This window comes from Hemitrygon akajei, chromosome 5, assembly GCF_048418815.1.
Source record: "Hemitrygon akajei chromosome 5, sHemAka1.3, whole genome shotgun sequence".
Classification (NCBI taxonomy): domain Eukaryota; kingdom Metazoa; phylum Chordata; class Chondrichthyes; order Myliobatiformes; family Dasyatidae; genus Hemitrygon; species Hemitrygon akajei.
In genome coordinates this window covers 147,898,914-147,925,874 of record NC_133128.1, presented here as the reverse complement: position 1 = coordinate 147,925,874, position 26,961 = coordinate 147,898,914, and the positions used below count along the sequence as shown (strand labels likewise).

General features: G+C 40.0%; 1 protein-coding gene across 6 annotated transcripts in view; it reads right to left on the bottom strand.

Moving 5' to 3' along the window:
- The window catches only part of LOC140728289 (melanophilin-like), a 265,392-nt gene that overhangs the window by 16,241 nt on the left and 222,190 nt on the right, over positions 1-26,961 (bottom strand). For 5 of the 6 annotated variants that reach the window (XM_073046792.1, XM_073046791.1, XM_073046790.1 and 2 more), the window contains 4 exons: positions 24,660-24,870; positions 20,420-20,664; positions 18,912-18,995; positions 10,365-10,598 (listed from right to left, as the gene is read on the bottom strand). In XM_073046792.1, the coding sequence (XP_072902893.1) occupies positions 10,365-10,598; positions 18,912-18,995; positions 20,420-20,664; positions 24,660-24,870 (774 nt within the window). The remainder of the gene's footprint in view (positions 1-10,364; positions 10,599-18,911; positions 18,996-20,419; positions 20,665-24,659; positions 24,871-26,961) is intronic. The other variant, XM_073046793.1, reaches the window with a different exon arrangement.

Sequence of the window (26,961 nt, the reverse complement as noted above, 5' to 3'; positions counted from 1 at the left end):
CCTTGTGGGAAGGAAAGGCGGGAGAGTACCTCGCCAAATTAATCACGTTCCCCACGGGGGGACTCACCGGGAAAAGGCGATGGGTAATAGAAATGCCATTTTTAAACAGCAACGCCGGTTGTACGGATTTGCGCCAAAGCCTGTGAAAAATAAAGACAACCCCTTTGGAGACCTGCTGGTGAAATATCATGACCGAAACGATTAGTATTTGTATAAACTTTTGTAGATGCACCTAAGCTAAGATCACACCTCCTTAGTTATGTTGCTGAAGAAAATAAATAAATAAGGTGGTTATTGAGCTGAAGTTTGATGCTACCAGACTTTAGTACGGCACGTGAGGTTAAGATATTAAAGAAAGGGGCACTGTACTTGTTACCTGTTTAGATACTGACTTGAATGTATCACGGTAGTACTCTGGGAAGAGAAAAGCTTGTGTAGTATGTAGATTCAAAAAAAAAGTCCTGTACAACTCTGTATCAACCTGTTTTTAACCGCTGGTAAAAAACCTGCTATGGGGGGAGATGTTATGACCTCAGCCCCCTCCTTTGGGAGAATCGCAAGAGAGAGAGAGCCTTACCGTCTGGAATGTGGATTGGCCGCTCAGCAAGACAAAGCCTTGGACACAGCCATTGTTTTGGGAGGCACCTTTTGTGGAATAAGGACGTGGGCTACGTGCAGACCTTCAGGGCCATGTGAGATAGGGAATGGGGGAAAGATCGCCTCACCCACCCCCCCCCCCCCCGATTGACATCTACAACCCTGCCAGTCCAGATAAAAAGGTGGGCTGCTGAGGCGGGGCCTCAGACGCACCAAGGAGAGACACAAGGAAGACACAATAGTGCTTCCCGTCGGAGCGGGACGCCATTCTGAAGGAAGCCACGTGCGTTAGACTCCGGATCGGGAGTCTGTGGATGGAATCTCGGACAATTGCTTTTAACTAACAACCGGGAAGCCTGCTCTTCTGATTCCACGGCGGTGCTCCGTAGGGACCCGGGCAGGTGAAGCTGTTTAATGACATCTCTCTCTCTCTCTCTTTCTAACAAAAGTGCACCAACGCGACACCACAACCGACGGCGGCTGGTGGAACTGCAGTGATCTAAAAGACATTTAGATATCCCGCAAACGATATATATCTACATTACCCCTAGACAACTGTAGAGCTTATTTCTGATTGATTATTACTATACCTATGCTTTAGATTGAGTTGTGACGACGTATATGATCTGAATGTTTTGTATTAACCATACATTTGTGCCCCTTTATAAATAAAAACGTTTGAAAATAGTAGCATCAGGCTTCAGTGGATCCATCTATCTTTGCTGGAAGAACTACCCGGTTACTGGGGAACGTAACATTACAAATAAATGTATTTTCTCCATGAGGTCAAATCTAGCTCAGGGAGGAAATATTCTGTAAAATTTGTCTGCTTCACTCGCACTCAGGCCTTTTTCACTGAACTTTACGTGAAAGGTGGAATTTGTGAGAGCTTTGTTAGCTGTGCCCTCTAATTTTGCAAAGTCATATAATGCTTTCTCTATCGCATTAATACTTCTTCTTGCGTATCGCAAAGATCCATTGCTGACGAGCACTGTAAATGCCACACATTGTTAGTAAAACAGGCTGGAAGTTAAAACTGCATGAGAACGAAGATGTTCTGAATCCACCCAGAAATTTTGGGAGTTTCTGTTAACATCACACTGAGCACGGGGCCCCCCAGGGGTGTGTGCTCAGTCCACTGCTGTTCACTCTGCTGACCCACGACTGTGTTGCAACACACAGCTTGAACCACATCATCAAGTTCGCCGATGACACGATCGTGGAGGATCTCATCAGCAAGAACGACGAGTCAGCTTACAGAGAGGAGGTGCAGTGGCTAATGGCCTTGTCTCTGAATGTGAACAAAACAAAAGAGATGCTTGTTGACTTCAGGAGCACATGGAGTGACCACTCTCTGCTGAACATTGACAGCTCCTCGGTAAAGATTGTTAAGAGCACCAAATTTCTTGGTGTTCACCTGATGGAGAATCTCACTTGGTCCCTCAACACCAGCTCCATAGCAAAGAAAGCCCAGTAGCGTCTCTACTTTCAGCAAAGGCTGAGGAAAGTCCATCTCCCACCCCCCCATCCTCATCACATTCTACAGAGGTTGTATTGAGAGCATCCTGAGCAGCTGCATCACTGCCTGGTTCGGAAATTGCACCATTTCAGATCGCAAGATCCTGCAGCGGACAATGAGGTCAGCTGAGAAGATCATCAGGGTCTCTCTTCCCGCCATTACAGAGATTTACACTACACGCTGCATCCAAAAAGCAAACAGCATTATGAAGGACCCCATGCACCCCTTGTACAAACTCTTCTCCCTCCTGACGTCTGGGAAAAGGCACCGAAGCATTTGGGCTCTCACGACCAGACTATGTAACAGTTTCTTCCCCCAAGCTATCAGACTCCTCAATACCCAGAGCCTGGACTGACACCAACTTACTGCCCTCTACCGTGCCTATTGCCTTGTTTATTATTTATTGTAATGCCTGCACTGTCACCTTTTTACTGTGTACTGTGCCAGCAGTTATGGTCAAAATGACAATAAAAAGTGACTTGACTTGACAGTGAAGTTTAGTGTAAAGCAAGATTTCTATTTTTAATTCAGTTCTTATTGAGAAGTTCCTCACACTCACAGATGATACTTTGGCGGGTAGAAATTACTTTACTAATGTGCAAATATTTAATACTGTGCTGTCAAACTTCCCTGTTCACTGTGGGTAAAGGACATTTCTACACCGTACAACTCTTGACTCTATAAGATAGATAAGCCTCTAGAAAGCCTAATGCTACCATGTGAAGGGTAATCATGAAGTTGAAATTAACCCTGCATATCACATGCCATCCTGGCTTGGTTATACATCCTTTATCATCCCCTAATGACGAGAATTTAAGAACATCCATTATTACAAATGCTACATGCCCAAGATTTCCCATTAGGTATTTCATGAAATACACAGGATCATGCCTCCAGAGCAGGCATTGTCCAATAGGAGCGGTGCCATCAAGTTTCCCCCAGTGGAAAAGTAATCCAGGGAAAGCCCCACCACTGCAAAAGCAACAACATCAAGAATACCAACTATTACCACCCCTGTTTATCCTGCAACCTTAATATAACAAAGCCATCCCAAGACACTTCGCAAGAGCATTAAACTAATATGCAGCAAGCCAATTCTGGCACTCAAGGAAAAGTAAATTGTACACAAATAAATGAGTTACTTGCTGAGACAAACTTTAATAAAATTGGTTAACTCCAGGGAATTGTGTAATGTGTAGACTGAAAGCAGAGTAAAACATTTTCTGAAGAAGGTGAGGGTGAAACATCAATGTGTGTTTCGGCTGTGCTCTGCTTTTGTTCGGGGCCACTTCACTGACATAGATTCAAAGCGGGATGCACAATGCTATGAAGCAGTTTGCCTTGTCCCTGATGTAGAACCTTTAAGCTTGGGAATAATCTATGACAAAATTAATTGTCACCTAGAAAATAAATGGGGGATGTGAATGACAACCAGCATAGGTTTCTTGAAGAAAATCATGTTTAACCAGCAAGATTAATTAATTTACTGATGTAACTGAAGTACTGCTGTTGATGTGTATATAAGCTTTGTAAAAACAATGTATTAAATTATTGTTAGTAGAATTGGAGTTCATTAAAAGGGACAGTAGGGATAATGATAGTGACAAAGTATAACATGGAGGCACACAACTAAATTATAGGTTGGAAGATTATAGCTAAATAGTCTTTCCTAGCAGCCTACTAATAATTTGATTTTTGCTATAACACATTTTTTGTTGTTTTGTCTTGGCAAGTGTGCAATGTAACATTTTAGTACAGTGATAAATAAGAGAGAATCTGTAGATGCTGGAAATCCAAGCAACACACAAAATGCTGGAGGAACTCAGCAGGCCAGGAAGCCTCTATGGAAGCAAGTACAGTTGACGTTTCGGGCCGAGATCCGTTGGCAGACCCTTTAGTATGGTGTGCACTTCTAAGGCACTGAGGAGAGGATGCTGATGTTAGTTCACATCCCGGTGATTGATTTACTAATAGTTTGTTAAGATAGAATTGGGAGGACCTCTTCAGTGCTTAGGATAATTCACATCCCAGAAACAAATAGAAGGGTAAGAATCATTACTAGCCAACAGGGTTTTGTTGAAGTTTGGGTTTTGATTGTTAAACACTATTTTCCTCAGACAGCTAGTGGCTCTACTGGTGCACTGAATGGGCATTTTGTTGTAGACATCAGTCTTTTTGGAAGCATATTGAGAGATTTCCAAGTAAGCAGTATCAGTATCCCTTATTGATACCACAAGCATGTTGGTGACCCAGGCAATATTATTGCTCTATCAAGGACACATAGGAAAGTTATTGACCAATTAAATCCTTTAGGTTAACAGTGTTTGCTCAAGAGGTTTCCTTGGGAAGTGTTACATCTTACGGGAAACTAGTAAGTGAACAACCCTTTTCTAAAATGCAACTCTGTCAGTGTCAAAAGCCAGATTACTAGCAACTGAACCTGACCTAAAGTTATGATTCCATGGATATATCAATGCCTTGCTGTTACTTGATTAGAAATCAGCAATTTCAGCACAAGTCCCTGAATATTAAAAAGCATGATTTTGCAGGGAATATGCTTTTGTCATATCTGACTCTGAATTTACATGTTCTGGTTTTTCAATAGTTTTCCGGAATTTATTGACTTGCTAGGCCACTTAATCTGAGTCTGGAGTTATCTGTACATTGGAAAGTGTGACAAGAACAACAATTGTCTTTCTTGAAATAATAGCATGGCTATTACAGCCATGCAGTAGCTTCATTGATGGTAAAATCTTACTCCAGATCTTTGAAAGCCTGATTTATTCAACTTAATTTCATCAGCCATAGTAGAATTTAAACCCAGTATTGATTGTAAACACATGCTTCTAAATGGTATTCCTAATCTTGTAAACTAACCGCTATGTTATCACATTTACCAGCTTGTACTAAGGTCCACTATTCCATCATCTACAGTGGTGACTCATGTGTGAACAGGGGTAGCATCAGCAGGGTGCTGAGTCATGTAGAGATTCACACATTAGCCCCATCTTACTTCCATACACTATCTAGGTATTGTTGGTGGTGATGAAGCCCTGAAAATGTGATTCTACCCAGGAATATTACTCTGGTTTACTAGCTGAGGTCTGTGTCATGTCTTATCTTGTTAATTCACACCATGCAGAATCATTAGGATTCTGTGATGCCTCTTTGTCCTTGTAATTCTTTGCACTGTTAACGTCCAACACCTCTAGTTTATGCTTACTTCTAAGTGAATGAGCTTTACTTCTCCCTCATATTCAAAACAACCAGACTGTCGACTGAAGAGAAATATGGGAGAGGCGAGATTGATGTTGAGAAATACGTTATTCATTTCTGATCCAGTTAATAGCTTTTACTCCCTGGTGCGATTTCAATACTGAAATAGATCTGAAGGAAATATTTGTGATGCTTAATATCCTTGTAATGCATTTTACTTAATATCAAAACAAGCAAGAAAATATATTTTGACATAATACATCTATTTGTTCAAATGTGTGCTATTGCTGTTTAAGAACAAAAGGAAACTGACTGAAAAGAGCCATTAAGGAACCAAAATAAGCAGAGATGGTGCTCACATTAATGAGGTGGAGGGTCAACATCTTTTCCCTTTTAATAGTTGGGATAATGGAACACTAATAAAGGCAGCTTTCAGTTGCTGCATCCATTAAGATATGAGCACAAATATCTTAGTGTTACATTAAAAGTGTGCCATCTGACTTGAAGATAAACCAGTTCCAGAAAAAGTGAATATTTCTGGACTATATATGTCAGACTAACTTCTTTGGGTCAGAAACAGGTGCAGTGTTGTTAATGATGTTAACAAGTTTGTTGTGATTGAAAAGAACACAAAGTAAGTGAAAAGTAAACCATGTGAGAAACATGCAATTGATGCATTGGTCATTTAGACTGAGTCTTATCTTAGTCTCCAGGCTTTTACAAGTATTTATATCCAGTGATTAATTTTTGAGGTCAAGTCACTGATATTGATCAAAGTAAAATAAAATCAAGAGAAAGTTTTGTACCTAATACGTGTATCATCTCAGCAGCACGTTATTTGAAGAATGCTCCTTACATCATAAAATGTAATTTAGGAATAGATTTGTAACACACTAACAAAGTCTTATCAGAGTATACTTCTCTGGGTTTTGCCTTGTTCAATGTGAGAATGCTATGTCTAAACTAATAGTCAGAAAGGTATCAATTTACTCACAGGTTTGCTCCAAGAACGTACCTTGACCCTGTAGCAATGCTGTTTCATGTGGCTGAATTCATGAGTATTCATGTATGATTGAAATGACAATTAAACCTGAATTGAATTGAATTGAATTGAACTATGGCAGAATTTTAAGAGTAGATCTTAGCTGTAGAGAGCTGTTCTGACTTGATATAATTATATGATGTGATATAATTAAGTTTTGGGATGATACCCATCTCTCTGGTTTCTCTATTCCTTGAAATGTGTGCCTTTGGCACTCTAGGGTTGTCATCTATTTTGTAAATCTTGTATTTCCCTAATTCAGGCACACCATCCCCTGTTTCTATAACAATATTCTGGTAACTTTTAATGTCTTCGAAGGTGTACTTGAGTTGGGAAAGAATATCTACAGCAATGGAATACTACAGTGGTGGGAACCACAGCCTTTTAATATTCTAGTTATTCTAGGTATTAGTGAATTAGCTATTTAAGCTTTAGTTCTATTCTTGAATAGCGCTCTCTACTTTCACATTGGCCATCTAGAATGAGTGCTCTTCCTTATAGATTAATTTAACTGGCTACAAAGAAGATAATTGTTGTAGTTTTTGTTAGTGTTTTTAATCATATTTTTGCTTGCAAATAGCAATTAATTTTCTGTAGACAAAAGTAATTCTGTTGGCCTCAAAGTTTTATGATTTAGATGAAGACATGCTGGTGGATGACTGACATAAAAATACAGGTGTGATAACATTCAGCAAAGCATGTCATCAATTATCAGTAATTCCGCTTGCCAACATTTCCTAGATTTCCCAAGAAGTTTCAGGACTTGAAGATTCTAAGGTAGTACTGCCAAAACCTTGGAGAAAAGTCAAAGAGTATCCAAATGTATAGTTTAATTTTTGTTTATTGGTTGCAACGATGTCAGAGGAAGTTTAAAAATAAGTTTTACTTAACCTGTGACAAACCTCTAGGAAACCTCCATATCAAAAATGTTGGACCCACCAGTGAAGTTTCTGATGTTCTGACGTCTTACTTTCATACTCCTGCCCCACTCCCACCTTAACTTTTAGTCCATCGTGGTTTACAGTTGCAATAATTTTCATTACTTTCACCCACCATAATTTGTCTGTGACTAGCTAGACCCATGTAAAAGATATTGTGGTTTTAAGCCCAAGTTATAAGACTATAGGACCATAGGACACAGGCAGAATTAGACCAATTAGCCCGTCATGTCTTCTCCGCTATTTGATCATAGCTGATATATTTTCCCTTTCAACCCCATTCTCCTGCCTTCTCCCTGTAACCTTTGATTAATTAAGAATCTATCACCCTCTGGTTTAAATATACCTAATGACTTGCTCTCCACAATCATCTGTGGCAATGAATTACAAAACTCTCTACCCTGTGGGCAAAGAATCCCTCCCACTGCCCTACAACCCATTTTTGCCTTGAAAGGGCATTTTCTATGAGGTGAACATTTTACTCAGGTATTAAACCAAGAATATTAACACAGACTATTTTTGGATTATGAACGATCTTTGGTTCCACTTGCAAAACTATACTAGATTATCACTCTTAAACCAATGACTTATTTGTTGGATAAAATATATAAACAAATTCCAGCCGAAGTTACAAATTATGCAGATGAAGTACATAGTTTCTTGTAAAGTTTTATGTGATGGTTGTGCAAATGAATTTGTATGGATTTTTTATTCATTCACAGGATGTGGGGATTGCAGCAGTATCAGAATTCATTGCTCCTCCCTAATTGCCTTTCAGGAGTGGGAGGCAAGCCACCCTTTCCCTTTCGAACAATTGGAGTCTATCAGGTGAAGACACTTTCTCAGTCCTGAGGAAATCGACCAGAAATGCCAACTGTCTTCATAGATGCTGTTTGACCTAAGTTTCTCCAGCAGTTAGTATTTGCTCTTCTTTACAAAATTCAAGGTTTCTTGTGTCTCCCTCATTGTTATCGGGTAGGGGTTAAACCCAATGATAATGAATGGCAAAATATTTTCAGATTAAGATGGCTTATGACGAGGAGGAGAACATGAGATGGTGGTGTTTCCCTGTACTTGTTGTCCTTGGTGCTGGAGTCTGGGTGTGTTTGGGAGGTGCTATTGGAGTAGCCTTGTTGAGGAACTTATGTGAACGGCCCTTTGGGAAATCAGTGCAGATTGCATCTGACCATTGACTGTGACATAATCTCTCTATTAGCTTCCTCCAGAGAACAGCATTCTGAAGGCAACTGCATGACATTATTTCATTGCCAATATTCACTGTTCCACGGTCCCACTTGACTGAGTTTGCCAAATTGCACAAAATTATGGGTTGTGATTTTCTGTGAAGCATTGGTCAGATACTAAATAGAAGGGGTGGGGAGGTGGGTGTGTATGGGGTGTCCAAGGAGAGGTGGTGCTTTTGGTGAAGGAGCTTTTTGTGCCCTTTCCAGGGCAGCTCACTCACCTTTGGTCCCCACCAGACACTCAGCTCTCATCTGTGGCTCTATGTTGCTGCTTGCATGTGATAACAGTCACACCCTGGTACATTGCTTTGACAGGTAGGCGAAATCAGGTGAGATAGGAACATGTCTGTCCTAGCATGTGAAGTTAGCTCTGATGGACCGGGCCGATGAAATCTACAGTGAGATCCAATGGCCAGGAAGGAGATACTGCAATGCTCCATGGAGAGCGAAGGCACAGAAGACATCGTGGTGATCCACTGCAACCAAGGAAGACCACAGTTTGTGTTGCAGAGCTGAACTTCACATCAAAACGCTCTTCTGTTACTTCTAGAACAACTATGTTGTGAAAATGATGCAGGCTCTCAGCTTGATGCTATCAGTAACTGAGCCAGTCACCTGTCTTGTTCAAATAACATATGAGGTAACATACAGTAGTTCAAAGAGACTTTAGATTAGGGCTTATATAATTCAAAAGTGTTTTTTTTTACCCCATCCCATTTCCTCTCCACATATTTGAAATCCAGAGAACTTTCTTTCTACAGGTTAGTGGACAACAGAAGCTCTCAGAGTGGCATTTCTCATGTAGGTTTTGAGTCACTGAGGCATTCAATGGTTAGGAAGCAAATTAACTGAGTCCCAGTATATTCCAGTTTAATATTAATATACACGGTTTATGTCAGTGGCCATCAGAGCAGCTGATTTCCTTCTCTCTTTGCACTGTCCAACTGAGATACTGATGTCAATTGTGACACATGGATGTCTAATTGGCTGATATCAGAGAACAAACAATGTCAGAAACTCAACATGTGGCAGTTCTGATCTGCATTGCTTGGATACTTACTGAGCCAGAAAGAAAAACAATGATAAACAGTCTTCATCACTCTAGCATTGTGTACTTAGACAATTATTTTCATATTATATAAAATATTCACTTCACTTACAGTATTCCTTTAGTTTTACACTAGACTTCTAATTTTGTTCCTTTTATTTGGCTTTCTCTTTCCATTGTTACAAAAATAGCGTTTGGCCTGTTTAATAGTGTTATTTTAAATTTTTAGTGTTCCTCAGGTCCATCTTTTGACCAAAATCATTCCAAGATGAGAGTCTGGGCAGTAGTTACATCTCATCTCTCCACTGAATTTGTTCACGGGTGCCTTAGAGAGGGACTCGTATCTGATTTTCCTTCTTACCCTATGGGTTGGTACCTAGCCTTAAAGGGTGCCTTCCTCGACTGGAGATTACAAAACAGAGACACTGCTCTGAGATGTGAGGTGTGAGTGGGATAGAATTCATGTTCAGATAAAATATAATAAAATCCATGAGAGATGTGCCACTGCACTGCCTTTTACTGTCCACCTTTTGAATATTTACTGGTGGCCGGAAGGAGTCAGTGTTTATAACCATTCCTCAGAACTGCTCCAGTATTAAGTCTGTTTTCATTTAGAAACACAGATGGTCCATTAAATCACTGCACCATAATATTACAGTCAACAGCTGACAACATTATTTACTAAGTGAACTAAACTCAAAAGATACAAACACCTCAGGGAATTACTGTGACTTCAACTGAACGTTCATTGGATACATACCTTTACAGTCTTATTTTGGAGGTCTTCACTAGATGAGCTCATTTCTCGTGGAATTTCAGTCTTCATTTTCTGTTCATCTTCAGATGAAGGGCCTCTGTCACTTATATTGCAGGCCAACTCATCCAACTTTTTTTTCAGCTTTTCCTCCTCCAGGTCCACATCGATCAAATCAAGTCCAGAAGCCATAGACCTAGCCGGAGACGACACATGAGGCCTTCCCTTGTTGTCTGGTGACTACAAAATTAATAAAAAAATATTTTAAAAGCTAAAGCACAGAAGCGGGCAACTTATTCCAACTACCCTTTTCATAGAACAGAAACAACTTATCCATGCTAATCCCATTTGCCTGCATTAGGCCCATAACCCTCTGCTTCTTTCCAACTCCTGTACTGAACTTGTGAAAATGTCTTTTAAACATTGTAGTTGTACTTCCTCTACCTCTTCCAGATAGGCACCATCCTCTGAGTGAAAACTTGCCCCTCAGATCTTTAAATTTCTCCCCTTTTATCTTAAACCTATGCCTTGTAGTTTTAGACTTCACCCCCCCCTCCACTCCCCTCATCCCAAACCTAAGAAAAAGAATCTATCTACCCAAACCATGTCCTTCATAATGCTATAAATCGCTATAAGGTCCCTCTTCAATGAAGTCACTCTTGAGTTCTATGTTCCAGTGAGAAAAAAACCATCCTATCCAAATTTCTCCTCCTTATAAGAGACACCCCTCATTTCAGATATCGCTTTTACACTTTTTCTAATGCTATCACATCCTTCCTGTGGTGTGGCAATAATTCCAAGTAGGGTATTTTGTACAGGTCCAATATGACATTCCGACTCTTATACTCAGCCCCATGAGGGCAAACATGCTAAATGCCTTCTTCACTTCCTTATCTATCTGTGTCATCATTTTCAGGAACTTATGACTCCCAACATTGCTTTGTTGCAGCATTAGTTCGCAAAGCTGCTGTGGTCCATGCCAATTACCGTACATGTCCAGTTAATTTTTGACATCCCTAAATGCATCACTTCATATTTGTCTGGATTAAATTCCATCTGACAGTACTCTGCTCATCTTTCCAACTGATCTATGTCCCTCTGTACCTTCTGTCAACCTTCTCCACTATCTACTACTCCACAAATCCTTGTGTCATCAGCAAACTTATTAATCAAATCACATCCTTTATAAATGTATCCGGCACTAATCTGAGTGGTACACTCCTTGTTACAGACTTCTACTGTTCATCAGTTTAACAAAGATTCCCTCCACTTAATGTCCAAAACAACCTCTATCTTTCAACTTTCAAAGCTTAATCAATGCAACCCATGGCCTTGACTTAATTTACTTTCTCCAAGTCACTAGACTACCCTAACTAGTTGTCAGGTTGCCACCAATTTGAAATGTTGGACATTGTCAACATAAGAAGCTGCAGATGCTGGAAACTGGTATAATGAACAATCTATTGGAGATGTTGAGGGGATCAAGCTGCATATGCGGGAGGAAAGGAATAGTCGATGCTTCGGGTTTAAACTCTCAAGACTGTGAGTGGAGAGGTGAGATGGCTAGTGTAAAGAGGAGAAGGGGAGAGGCTCCCAAGGTGATTGGTGGATGAAGGAGATGTGCTCAGAATCTTTTCCCTCACACCTTTTCCTCCTTATACTGGAAATCTGGCCTCTCCACTCTCAGCCCTGACGAGGGTTTTGATCTGAAACATCAATAATTTCCCCCCACAAATGCAGTTTGGCTCACTGAGTTCTTCCAGCAGATTGCTTGTTGGACATTATCATTTCAACCAACCACATATTAGCAGGTAATTTAGTTTGAGAAGTCTCATTTTCCCTTTTGCTTTTGCACCACATTCTATTGATGTCAATGGGATTCATTACTAGAGTTGAAAAGCAGCCCAAGTTATGTTAATGTATAGGATATGCTTTACCATTCTTGGAGTGTTGTGAAATGTTTTGATCTCCATTTCACACGGAGGCAGTGCAGAAAATGCTAAACAGATGTATGAGAATGATACTATAGCTGAAGACAAGTTAAAGAGGTTGTGGTTCTTCTCCAAGAAAAAGATAAGTGATCTATTAAAGGAAAATTAGATTAAATTGTTCAATAGGAGTGCTGGAAAAATTATTTTCACTTGCAGAAAATAGTAGGACAAAAGGCCAAAATAATAATATAGTCTATTAGTATATCCAAAAGGCACATCTGAAAAAAAGCTCTTTATCATGGGATGACTGAATATGAACCTAAAGGGCTACCTCAAGGTATGGATGAGGTGGATAATGTTAATACTTTTAATGAGAAAGCAGTCAATATGTGAAGGAGACATTAAAAGAGTATGTATTGATAGACTTAAATGATGATATGGGAAAGAGGCTTGTGTTGATCATGGATGTTAGAACAGATCAGATAGCCTGAATGGCTTGTTTCTGTATTGTAAGTACTTGGTGATGTTCATTTGTTGTAAAGTCTAACAGAAAGGGAGGACCTTGTGCCTATCACACATGCTTGCTTTTTAAACGTGCTGTCAAATTTGTCCCACTCATAAATCAGCAGCTCACTTTTCTGTCACTATTTCAAAGAAGTAAGTGCCCTGAACAACCAAAGCAAGGAAGAAGGTTTCTTATATCCCAGCATAAAGCTTTCTAGCAGCATTAGCACCACTTTATTAGTTTATTTGAAAAATATATCTTTGTTTCTGTCTTAATGAAAATTCAATGTCTGTCAACATTCTCAACACTTTACACTTATGACTGTGAGGCTAAGCAGAGCTCCAATGCCATATTTAAGTTTGCTGATGACACGGCAGTTGTTGGCCGAATCAAAGGTGGTGATGAGTCAGCATATATGATGGCGATTGATAAACTTGCTGGGTGGTGCCACAAGAATTGTGACTTATATGTACTTTGATAATAAATTTACTTTGAACCTTGAACTAAAATGCTGTGAAAGAGAATGATTCAACCCAGTGTGGTGAAGATAATCTGCAGCAACTAATTGACACATTACTCAAATAGCTATTAGCTTTCCAGAAGTTTATTTAAAGGATGCAACTAATTAATTTGATATGGAAATGTGCACGGCATCACATTTTTCACAACAAGTCCCTTCAGTAAACAACTTGGCGTACAATCAAGGGAGCTGTGTGTGCCATTAAGAAGGACTGCAAAACAGATGTCACGTAATGATTTCCTGGTCATGAGAGCATGTTGCTTTGATCAATTTGCCATTAAGTCATCTTTTTTGCCTTCTGTAAATTTCCTGTTTGATAATGTGGTCTACAGAAAGCAAATGGAACCTACGATCCCCACAAATCACTGTGCAGTTTAAAGGGACCCAGGAGGTAATTCCCTCAGGGCATTAAACATTATCTACACAAACAAATTAAATTCAGCTTTCAAATTTCCATGATCATTTAAAAAATTCTTCTTCAAAACCCTTGGTTGCCAAGGACTAGCAATGTTGCATTTGCTCTGATTATATCAAGAGACTTTTGAGATGCATCCTCATTCATAATCAACCACCAAATAGAAAAGTGATGAACACTTCTCCTGCAATCACACTTCTTTCCCTCTTAAGCAAATGACAATGTGAAGAACATTCACATCAACAAAAGCAAACTGGGAAATACAAAGTAGAACCCATCTCCCTGGAAATACTACTGTCTTTGCAATAATAGAGGTACTTTCACTACTCTTGGCATTATTATCTGGGAATATATTGAGAGCCCTTATCTGCATACCACCATTAACTTAATAAAAATGTTTGAACGTGCTCCACAGGAATGTTAATGTGCTAAATAGGTACAGAGGGGATGTCAGGTGTAAGTTGTTTTTAGACAGAGACTGGTGGGTATGTGGAATTCACAGCTGGCGACAGTGATGGAAGTGGATACAATAGGGTCTTTCAGGAGACTCTTAGGCAGGTACATGGAGTTTAGAAAAATACAGGGCTATGTAGTAGGGTGATTCTAGTCAAGTTTTTAGTGTAGGCACAACATGGTCGGCTCAACATTGTGGGCCAAAGGGCTTGTAATGTGCTGTAGATTTCTATGTTCTAAAATTGATATTAAGCAGATATCAGCCAAAATGAAGGACATCCTAATGGAGGAGCTTAAAGGAGAGCTTGACCAGTTTATAATGGTAGTTCAGAGCTAAGGACCTTGTCAATTGTGTACACTGTGGTGATATCATGTGCAATGATGTGCCAGTACATGATTGGACAGAGCACTGAGCATGTGCAGGATTGCTAGAATGGCTGGGTTAAGACATGTTTGTTTATTACTGTAAATAAAAGTTCTCCAATTCTTCCAGAATATGATTCTTCACTGTTAACCCATGGTACATTTAAACAGAAGTAACATAACATTGTGTCAGAAGAGGTTCTGGAAGAATAATATGGGAGAATCGAGAATTGAAGATAATCGAAAAAAAAGAAAAAAAGTTCGAACTGTAAACAGTAAAATGGAAGGTTTACAACCCCCATCAAATCTTCAGCTGACTGGCAATGTAGCTGAGAATTGGAGGATATTCAAGCAACAGTCTGAACTGTACTTAACGGCGATCAATTATGAAGAAAAATCGGAAAAAAACAAAGCTGCACTTCTGCTCCATGTAATTGGGAATGACACAGTAGAGGTATATAATAATTTTGTCTTTGAAGATGGAGATAATTTCAATTTAAAGTCAATAATGGACAGATTTGAAGTATTTTGTATACCTAAGTGTAATTTAATGTATGAGAGATATAAATTCTTCACGTGCGCAGAGAGCTACTGAAACAATTGATCAGTATGTTACTGAGTTAAGAAAACATAGTAGAACATGCGAGTTTGGATTGCTCATGAACTCTCTCATTAAAGATAGACTTTTTTGTGGCATTCGAGATAATGCTCTGAGAGAAAGGTTGTTGAGAGAACAAGATTTAAATTTTGAAAAAGCTTTGGTGCTTTGCAAAGCTTCTGAGACTGTGACATTGCAGACTGAAGAGCTTTTTGTCGAAAACTGCAATGTAAACACTGTAAAAAAGTGCAAATATATCAAGAAATATAATAATACATCGACAAAACCGACAGAGAGTAAGACGGCATTTGAAAGAAAAAAGTCATGTGATCGCTGTGCATGGGAACTTCGTCCAAGTCAGTGTCCCACATATGGCAAAATTTGCAATGGCCGTGGTAAGATTAATAATTTTTCATGCTGTTGTAAAAGTAGAAAGTAGGAAAATAAAATGAAACAAGTAAATGCTGTGCTTGAAGATGAACGTGAGGAATTTTATATTGATGTGCTTTGTGAAAATAAACAAGATAAGAATGACTGGACTATTCCATTGCAAGTGAATTGAAACAATATTCTCTTTAAACTTGATACTGGAGCACAAGTAAATGATCTTGCAGAATCTGAGTTCAGTGCATTAAAGCCAAGACCAAAGTCACATCAGACGAATATAAAAGTGACTGGGTATTCAGGTGCAGACATTCCAGTTAAAGGAACATGCGTGGCAAAGGTATCACACAAAAATATTGTGCATACGCTTTCATTTGTGGTCGTGCCAAAAAATGTACAGTCAATTCTGGGTTTATCTGCCTGTGAAAGACTTAATTTGGTGAAAAGAGTTTTAGTCTTGGAAAGTGACACAGAGCTGAAGCGACAGTGTGTTGCTTTACAGTCGGCAGAAGGTGATGTTACTCGACTGCAGGTCCAGCTCATGGAGGCAAATGCTGACATGGAGAATATAAAAGCAGTAGCTGCAGCGTCTGAGACGACCAAACAGGAGGCAATTGATGATGTGGAAAAGCAATGGCAGGAGGAGGTTGCTTCAATGCTAACGATAATAAAAGAGACTCTGGGAGAATATGAGATTCAGTCTAATCACCGTCTGGAGCAAGAACCCTCACAGTGGGCACAGTATAAGGAAGAAGTGAAAGCACAAGTGAAGGAATTGAGAAGTTTTATTGAAATGATGAAGTTTCAGCATTAATAAAAGGAGATTACACAGTTAATGAATGAATTAGATGAAGAAAAGAAGATTGATATTTCATTACAAATGGAAGTGGAACGTGAATTGACTGATCTAAGGAGACATTTGTCTGAAGGACAAGGAGACAAAGTGAGGATACAAGATAAAATGAACACATGGACACAGACTAGATCATACATGGTCCAAACAGAGGAGGGAGCAGTCACAAAGAAGAAATCACAAAGACCTTAAGAAAAAGCCAACTTCAGAGTTTCAGTTATCTGATATAGATGTGTTTTGATTAACGTTGTTAATCGTTTTTCTTTTTAGGGAAAGGAAGGTGTGATATCACATGCAATGATGTACCAGTACATGATTGGACAGAGCACTGAGCATGTGCAGGATTGCTAGAATGTTCCAGCATGTGGCTGGGTTAAGACGTGTTTGTTTATTACTGTAAATAAAAGTTCTCCAATTCTTCTAGAATATGATTCTTCACTGTTAACCCACGGTACATTTAAACAGAAGTAACATAACAGACACAACTATCAGTAATGGAGAAATTTAAATGAGAGATATGTGGGAAATCTCAATTGGCAGAAAATAGATATTTCAAAGGCTTGCAGGAGGCAGTTGAAGCAGAGAGGGATGAATTCTTGAGCCCAGCCTTGGCGAAGTACGTGCTAGGTGGCACGTTTTGACTTTGAAAACCTGATCTGATGTGCTGAAAGCTGGGACTCAATTATTTAGCCTGTTGGAGTGAAAGGTCATTGGTGTCCCTCATCTGCACCATTCCACTGCACTGTAATAGCTGCATTTAATGTTAGAAGCACCTACTGACATTTCATGAATTAACATCCTACCAGAATAAGTTGCTTTGTTCATAATGATGAGGTAGTAAATTGCTTTACAGGAGAAGCCTGACTGGTAGTAGCTGGTTGCCTCTCTGACTGGAGGCCTCTGACAAATGGTATGCCACAGGGATTGGTGCGGGGTCCTTTGTCATTTAACAGCTAAATCAATGATCTGGATGATAATGTAGAAAACTCAATCTGCAAGTTTGTGGATGATACTAAGATTAGAGGTGTAGAGGACAGTGAGGAAGACTATCAACGCTTACAATGGGATCTGGACCAGCTGGAAAAATAAGCTGATAAATGGCAGGTGGAATTTAATGGAGACAAGTGTGAGGTGTTGCAGTTAGAGGACAAATCAGCATAGTGATTCTGGTAAAAAGGGCAACTGGTGAGGATATTATCTTTTAAGGGGCTTCCTACAGAAACTTAGATCAGTTACTTAAAAATGGTATGATATTTTAAAAAATGATGTTCAAAATATTTCTCCTACTTACAGTCCAGCCACAAGCTGTTGTATTTGTCTCCTTAGTTATCTCATAAGGTGTTTTCATAGAGACTCTATGAAACAAGCCCTTTGGCCCAACTTGTCCATGCCAACCAAGCTGCCTTTCCAAGCTAATCCTATTTACCTGCTTTTGACCCATAGCCATCCAAGTCCCTCCTATCAATGTGCCTATCCAATTGTCCTTTAAAAGTTTTATTGTTCCTGCCTCAACCACTTCTTCAGGGAGCTCTTTCTACATAGATATCACCATCTGTATAAAAACAGTTGCCCATCATTACAGTGTCTTCCCTCAGTACAATGGTTTGGAGACCAGTGAAAAGCAAAAACTATGTGTAACTGGGGAAAAAAATTAACGTACAACACTATAGAACCTCTACTTTAAAAGTCCAAATTTTAGATATTGTGGTGTTAGATTCCAGCATGTTATGATGCCTGACTTTACTGTTTGGTATTTACTGTCAGCTCGCTTGGGTCCAGCATTTAATCTGAACTATGTACAAGAACAAGGAAAATGAGGATATTTTATAACAATTCTTCCAATCTTACACTTGTGACAGGTGCACCTGTTAATGATTATTATAAAGATATTTTTTCTTCTTCTCAGACAGTCTCACACTAAACATGACCTGCTTCCTCTCTCATTTACCCCACACCCACTGTTTTTCCCCTCCTTTCCTTTGAAATCACAGATTATACAGGCAACATTAAATAATTCTTCTTCATAACTTTGACCATTTTAAGGATTTAAAAGTGAACAAAGCTCAAACCATTGTTTTGCTACATAGGTACTTTGAATAAAACTTTACAAACTTTACCTTGGCCAGTAGTATCATGAAACTAAGAGGGGAGAGATATTAAGAAAGAGTAACAATGCAGGATTGGTTAGGGGCAAACAACTTATTGCTGAATATGCAGATGAGTCCCAAACTTTATCAAGCTTTCTCCTATAATCTTGGTTTATATATCCTTTGGTGAGATTAATTTCTTTTTGATGGCTGGTTGCCGAAGTGAGTCATTTGGTACTTAGGAGGAGTTCATGAAACTGAAATGATCAGAGGCCATTTTCTGTGTAAAACTCCAACAACCAATCAGTATGTACTCCTTTTGCTAGCTCAAAATATCACTTGCCCTGGGTTAGCAGAAAACATTTATTGATAATAGGAAAATGCAATTGATAGTTCAGAATTTTTGCCATTTTCCTCGGTGCAATTAAGCATTCCAGTGGTTACCTTTAAAAAGCTGGGGGTTATCTTCTTTTCCAGTCTGCTTAGCATTCGCTCAATGGAAGACATGCGCTTGGATAGGTCTGAAATCTGTAGGTAAGGATAGGGTCAAACCACCACCAGCTCACCGCCACCACCATCACCACCACCTCCACCACTAGCAGGGTGAAAGTATTTTCAAATTCATCCAGCTTAAAGAGGAGACAAAAGAGACTGCAGATTAAGTAAAAAAGAGAAACTTGAAAGGTCAGCCAGAATCTGTGGAGGGAATTAGTCAACATTTCAAGACAAGCCCTTTCAGCTGGATTGAAAGAGTAGATGTAGGTGGCAACAGAGAGCAACACATCTACCCATTACCCACATACTCTCCCACTGGATCCCTTCCCCTTACTGTTCTCATCTGCCCCCACCACCTCCCTTACTTAGTTCCATGCTCCATCTTAATTTCCTCAGATTCCATCATCTGCAGCCCTTGTTTGACACCCTATCACCTCCCAGCCTGAGTTGCTATTTCCACTTTTCATCCTTCCACCTGCCAATCATCCATCCTCACATGGATCGGTCTAACAATTGTCACTCTTACCTATCTCTTCCTTTCATCTCTTTATATTGACCATCTCCCCTCTGCTCTCTCAGTCCAGATGAACTTCCAACCTGAAATGTCGACTATCTGTTTCCCTTCACAGATGCTTCTTACCCACTGAACTCCAGCAGTCTTTTGTTTTGCTTCAGTTTCAAAGGGAACTTCAGTGTCAAATTAAAAGATGTAAATTGAAGTCCGAATTTGGATGCAGAGAGCAATGTAGACTTTGCATTGTTTTCATCCTCAATTCTAAAGAATTATTGTTATACCATGTATGCATCATTTCTTATCTTTACTGTTATACTAAGTATCCCCTTTCAAAGTCATTGTCACAGCCTGTATTCCATATAGCATAAAGATGTGATGTGTGAAAGTGTGGAGTTGCAGAAACTAACTAGACAATTCATTTTAAAAAAGCAGATAATTGGAGGAAAATCAGAAAAGGCAAGTTTATGACAGGAATGCAGTACATGATCAAAGGTGCCTAATTCTAATTATATAAGTTGCTGAGAGCACACCTAGAGTATTGAGTACCTGTTTGTTTCCCTTATCTACAGAAAGGTATACTTACCACTGGGGGTATGCAATGAAGATCCATCAGCCTGACTCCTAGGCTGATGGACGATGGAATAAACTAGGTCTTTATCTTACAAATATTTTTGAACTTACTAAATTCTCTCAAATCCTAACAGAATGGATGCAAACCTGGCTGATGCATCTGGCACCGGGGGTCACAGTCTCAGAGTAAGGGGTAGACTGAGATAATATTTCTTTATTCAGAAGACAGTAAAGTATTTGAATTTACTGGCTACCAAATATTGTTGTTATATTGTTCAAAACTGTGGACGATGAAGGCAAAACTATAATGTACAGTATACAGCAAGTTGTGTTTAACACAAAATTGTGCTCATTGCTTGAATTCTTTGTTTACCTGAATTCCACCAGAGCCAGAATTCTCCGGTGAAGTGCCTTTATTCTGATGCTGTACAAAGTGGTAACGATACGTTGGATGTTCAGGAGCCTCATCGTTGTCAGAACTCTCCATGTCCGTGTAGGACTGGGCCCTGCATCTCTGTTCTGGCAAACACTTCTGCACCTCAGTTTCTTCATTGGAGATCCAAACTGGAGGAACAGACTGAACGTGGGAGACCCTCTGCTCACAATGCATAAGCTCCTCTGAAAGCAATTTACATGGATGCGAAGGACATGGAAAATTAAAGACATTAATGTGAATTTAGAGGACCCATTTACTGCAGAAAAATTAGAAAAGAACCTTGAAGAATTAAAAGGAGGCAGAAAAGAACTTAAACAGGGAATCCAGGGTGTTAAAAAGGGCTGGGAAATATCCATGGTAAGTAGAGTTAAGGAAATCCCCAAGGCATTTTGAGAGGGTGGCCATGAACCTACTGAAGCACTCAAGGCTAAAAGAGGAAAGTTGACTGAGCCACTGAGTACTTCATATCAAGGAAAAGGATGGTGACAAAAGGGAGGGATTGGCTGACTTTCTCAGGCATGTTGATATCAAGAAGGAGGTGGTGTTGGAGTTCATGAAGAAAATTAAACTGGACGAATTCCCAGGGCCGGATGGAATCTATCCCATGTTATTTTAAAAGGCAAGTGTGAAAACTAACAGAGATCTTTGGATCCTCTTTAGATACAGGTGTGGTTTTAGAGGACTGGAGAATAGCCATTGTTGTTTCTTTGTTTAAGAAGGGCAGTAGGAATAATCCAACAAATTACAGGCCAAAGAGCCTTAAATTAGTGGTAGGGAATATACTGGATAAGATTGTTCAAGACAAGATTCACTCACATTTAAAAAAGCATGGACATATTAAGGATAGCCAGCATGGATTTGCACACATGAGGTAATTTTCTCTGAACTTGATTTGAGCTTTTTAAAGAGGTGGTAAAGAAGATTCAAAAGGGCCAGGCAGTGGATGATGTCTACATGGACTTCAGTAAAACTTTCAACAAGGTCATTTGTGCTAAGCTTATCCAGGAGATTAAGGTGACTTGGCAGTTTGGATTTAAAATGGACTTGGCTACGGTAGGCAGAGGACGGTGGTGGAGACAGTTATGTTGACTGGAGGTCTATCACCAGTGGTGTTCTGTACGGAATAATGATGGGACCTCTATTGTTTGAGGTCTGTGGCACGATTTATATGAAGGCTGATTAGTAAATTGTGGATGGTATGACAGTTTTAATCTGGAAAAGTGTGAGGTGTTGCCCTTTGGGAAGTTAAATGTAAGAGGAAGGTATACAATTAATTGCAGGGACCTTAGCAGCATTGATCTACAGAAGTATCTTGGCATGTAAGTCCATAGCTCACTGAAAGTGGCAAAGCATGAAAACAGGGTGGTAAAGAAGTTTGATACATGCCTTCATGGGTTGTGGAGTTGAGTATAAAAGTAGGGAGTCATGTTGCACCTGTATCGAACTGTGGGTAGGCCACATTCAGAGCATTGAGTATGGTTCTGGTTGCTGCATTGTCAAAGGGTTGTGGGGGCTTTGGAAAGGATACACTAGTATTCTGAGGAACAGAGAATACCATAATTTGGATATCAGTCTGATTAGGAAGAGTCAGCTTGGGTTTATGCATGGAAGCGCATGCTTGATGAATCTTTTAGAGTTTATTGAAGAGGGAGCCAAAAGCATAGATAAGGATAGGGCAGTGGAGATTGTCTATTTGGACATATGCAAGGCCTTTGACAAATTCCCACATTGTAGGCTTGTCTGGAAGGTTAAGATTAGCCATGGAATCTGGGGGGAGTTAGGTACAGTATATGAATTTAAAAAATGGTTCAAAGGTTGGAAATGGATTGTAGGGATGAATGCTGTTTCTTGGAATGAAGGCTATTGACTAATGGTGCGCTGTAAGGTTTGGTGCTGGGACCCTTGTTATTTGCTATTTATATAAATAATTTGGATGCAAATACACAAGGATTGATAGGTAAGTTTGTGGATGACACCGAATTGGGAGATGTTTTTGATAGCGAAGAAGGGTATTGTAGATGACTGGGGATCCTGGCCAGTTATGGAAGTGGGCTAAGCAATGCAAATGGATTTCAAAACAGGTTTGTGTGAGGTGATGCATTTTGAAAATCAAATCTGCATAGTACTTACACCATGAAAGTAGGACACTAAATGTAATGGAACAGAGGGACTTGGGGGTATAAGTGCACATTTTATTGCAAGTGGTGCCCCAGGTAGACAGAGTGGTGAAAAAGGCATTTAGCAAATTGGCCTTCTTCAATCAGGCAACTGAGTGTAGGAGTTGGGACGTTATGTTGCAAGTTATATAAGCTGTTGGCAAGACTGCATTTGGAGTACTATGTACAACTTTGGTCACCCGGTTGGAGGGAAGATGTGCTTAAGATTAAAATGGTGCAGAAAAGATTTCCAGGATGCTGCCTGAATACTAGGGAGAGGTTGGTCAGGCTAGATTTTTATTCCTTGGAATGTAGAAGAATAAGCATGCAACCTTATAGAAATGTTTAAAAAATAAGATGGCATGATAACAGTCCTATCCCAATGGCGTGAGAGTCCAAAACTGGGGGCATAAGTTTATAATGAGATGGGAAAGATTTAAAAGGGACCTGAGGGGCAATTTTATTTTTATGCAGAGGGTGACGGGTATAAGGAACGAGCTGTCAGAGAGTGTGGTTAAAGCTGATATAGTGGTATCATTTAAGAAATATTCGGAGAGCTACATGGAGGAGCAAACTTAAGAAATTGGGACAGTTGGATGGGCGTGATGGTCAGCATGAACTGGCTGGGACAAAGGGTCTGTATCCATGCTTTATTGCTCTATGACTCTACGATGTTGCCTGGATTAGAGAGTATTAGCTATTAGAACAAACTTTGATTGTTTTCTCTGGAGCATTAGGGGTAATCTGATAGAAGTATTGTATATAAAAATATGGCAATAGATAGGGCAGATAGTGAGAGTCATTTTCCCAGGGTGGAATTATCAAATATTGGAAGAAATAACTTTTTAGTGAGAGGAGAAAAGTTTAAAGGAGATTTATAAGGCAAGTTTTTCGGCACACAGTAGTAGGTGCCAGTGGAAGTGGTGGAAACAGTTGTGATTGCAATGTTTAAGAGGGATTTAGCCAATACATAGAGAGAATGGAAGCATATGGATCACATGCAGGCAGGTAGGATAAGTTTAATTTGCTCTCATGGTCAGCATAGACATCACGTGCAAAAGGACCTGTTTCTGTGCTACACTGTTCTATGTTCATGTTTATGCCAGCAATATTAGCCCAGGACATCTTTTTAGGGATATGAGTTAATCCAATAATGAACTTTAATGTTTGAATAGATATCATAGCAAGTAAAACTTGATAGTGAATTTCCTTGCAATGAAAAATTAGGTAACAAGAAAAGAACAAGAAAACAAAGCAGGGCCAGAAATTGGACAAACACTACCTTCTTAAAGACGAGGAATGAATGCCAGGGATATTGGATATTGAATAATGAGACTTGCACTTTAAAGTTGGAATTGATTTAGCTCCCAAAGCTGAGGTGCCAATTATTAGCTCTGTATTTTACCTTGGAATGTACATTCAGTGACCACTTAACTAAGTACACCTGCTTGTTTATGCAAATATCTAATCAATTAATCACGTAGAAGCATGTCAATGCATAAAAGCATGCAGACATGGTCAAGAGGTTCAGTTGTTCTTTAGATCAAACAACAGATTGGGGAAGAAATGTGAACTAAATATCTTTTGCTGTGGAATGATTGCTAGTGACAGACAGGGTTATTTGAGTATCTTAGAAACTACTGATCTTCTGGGATTTTCATGAACAACAGTCTCTAGATTTTTACAGAGAGTCGGTGCAAAAAACAAAACAAAAACATCCATTGAGTGTCAGTTCTGTGGGCGAAAACACCTTGTTAATGTGAGAGGTCAGAGGAGAATGGCCAGACTGGTTCAAGCTGACAGGAGGGTGACAGTAACTCAAATAACCATGCATTACAACAGTTGTGTTCAAAAGAGCTTCTCTGAACTCACTACACATCGAACCTTGAAGTGGGTGGGCTACAGCAGCAGAAGACCACACTTGGTTTACTCCTGTTCTAATAAAATGGCCACTGAGTTATGTACAAATGAAGTGTATTGCACAGCGTGTGAAATACCTAGTGAAGAAAATGGAAGCATACCAGGTTTGCAAGATCTGTCCAAGCTTTTCCTTCTTGAATTAATTTCCACTCGGACTTCTGTGCTGAACACTTGATCTGGCATCAAGTTCTGACTTTTGTCCTGCAGGATGCTCCGAAACACCGAGGAAAGCTCTGGGTTGTCAATTAAGGATCCCTTCCTGGAACCCTCTCCCGTTACACCATTGCCAGGAAAAGAAAACTCTGAAAATGACTGAGAAAAATGGAAATGAAGAAAAATAATGGTCTTTGCCAAAGCCCAAATATTGTGCTGATAAAACTATTTTCAAGGAAATTCCCAAGTGGAATTGAAACATCAACCAGGAACTATCACTCCTGAGACTGTGAGCCTACTGCTCGCATCTATAAGCGCCCTTGTGAATATCCACGGGATATGAGCTGGAATTCACCAACCTTCTTAAATAGTCACTCACTCCACCACTGGCACACAGTGGATGCAATTTGGAGCATTGACACGGGAAAGCACGGTAGTGTCACAGTGCAATTGCTTTACAGCCCTAGTGATCACTGATTGGGGTTCAATTCCTGCCCCTGTCTGTAAGGAGTTTGTATGTTCTCCGTGTGACTCTGAAGGATTCCTTCGGGTTCTCCGGTTTCTGACCAAATTCCAATGACATATGGTTAGGGTTAGTAAGTTGTGGGCACTCCATGTTGGCACCAAAAGCATGGTGACACTTGCAGGCTCCGCCCAGCACAATACCTGACTGTGTTGGTCATTGACACAAAAGGATGGATTTCAATGCATCTGCCACAAGCGGGACTTCCGATTCCCATTCATGTTCCAACATGTCAGTCCGTGGCTTCCTCTTGTGCGAAGGTGAAGACACCCTTAGGCTGGAGAAGTAGCAGCTTATATTACATCAGCGTAGCCTCCAACCTGAAGGCATGAATATCGATCTCTCCTTCTGGTAAATAAACTTCACCCCCCCGCTTCCTCTATTCCACACTCTGACCTTTTACCTCTTCTCACCTACCTATTACCTCCCCCTGGGTCCGCTCCTCCTTCCCTTTCTCCTATTGTCCACTCTCCTCTTCCATCAGATTCATTCTTCTCCAGCCCTTGACCTTTCCCAGCCACCTGGCCTCACCTATCACCTACCAGCTAGCCTCCTTCCACTTGCACAACTTTTTTATTTCGGCATCTTACCCCTTACTTCTCAGTCCTGAGGAAGGGTCCCAGCCCGAAAGGTTGGCTGTCTATCCATTTATATGGATGCTGCCTGACCTGCCAAGTTCCTCCAGTATTTTATGCTTGTTGCAATGCATTTCACTGTATGTTTCAACATACTTGTGACAAATAAATCTTAGCTCTAATGCACTGTTCTATTCAGTCAGGCTGTTCCAACAGCAGTTCATATACCCACAATCTCTGTCGCCAAGAAGGACAAGGGAAATAGACAGACAGGAACACTGCTGCCCGCAGTTTCCTTCTAATCCTAAAACACATCTCCAATTTCTCTGTGAGATATTTTTCTCAGGAAAATTGAAGAAGATGACTTATCATCACCTTTTCAAGGGCAATTAGGAATGGACAATAAATTCCAGCCTTGGCAACAACACTGAGATCCCCAAGATGAAAATACAATAAAGTGGCCCAAAAGAAAATTCTCCATGGCCCTTGCCATAGTCTTACTGCTAATCTACATTGGATCCAACAGCTCCACAGGCACCGATATCTTCTGTAAACAGCCATTTTGAATGAGTGCTTTCAGGAGGGAGAAAATTGGAACAGGCAGAAAGGACAAGCTTTTTGCTTTGAATAGGTGGAATAACAATATAAGGTGAGTCCCAGTGACTGCACGATTTTCTAGAATTTCTATTGGGGCAAATGAAACAACTTTAGCTTTGAAGTTAGCGGGAGCCGCATTCTGACATTGTAAACAGCCTTGTTAATTTAGAGCTAAAGGTCTGCTTCTAACCTAGCAAAGTTTCCTCAGTCCTGAGTGTGGTGTGTGGGTTTTAGCGTGGATGCGGATTTCCTGAGGGCTCAGGACCGAAGATACGTAACCTGAAAAAATCTGTGTTTCAAAAATCCTACAAAATTGACGTTATCATTTTCGAAGGAACTCAGCAGGTCAGTCAGCATCTATGGAAATGAATAAACAGTCGATGTTTCGGGTCGAGACCTTTCAGCAAGACTGATGAAGGGTCTCAGCCTGAAACGTCAACTGTTTATTCATTTCCATTGATGCTGCCTGACCTGCTGAGTTCCTCCAGCACTTAGGGTGCATTACTTTGGATTTCCAGCATCTGCAGATATTCTCCTGTTTATTATAATTCTCTA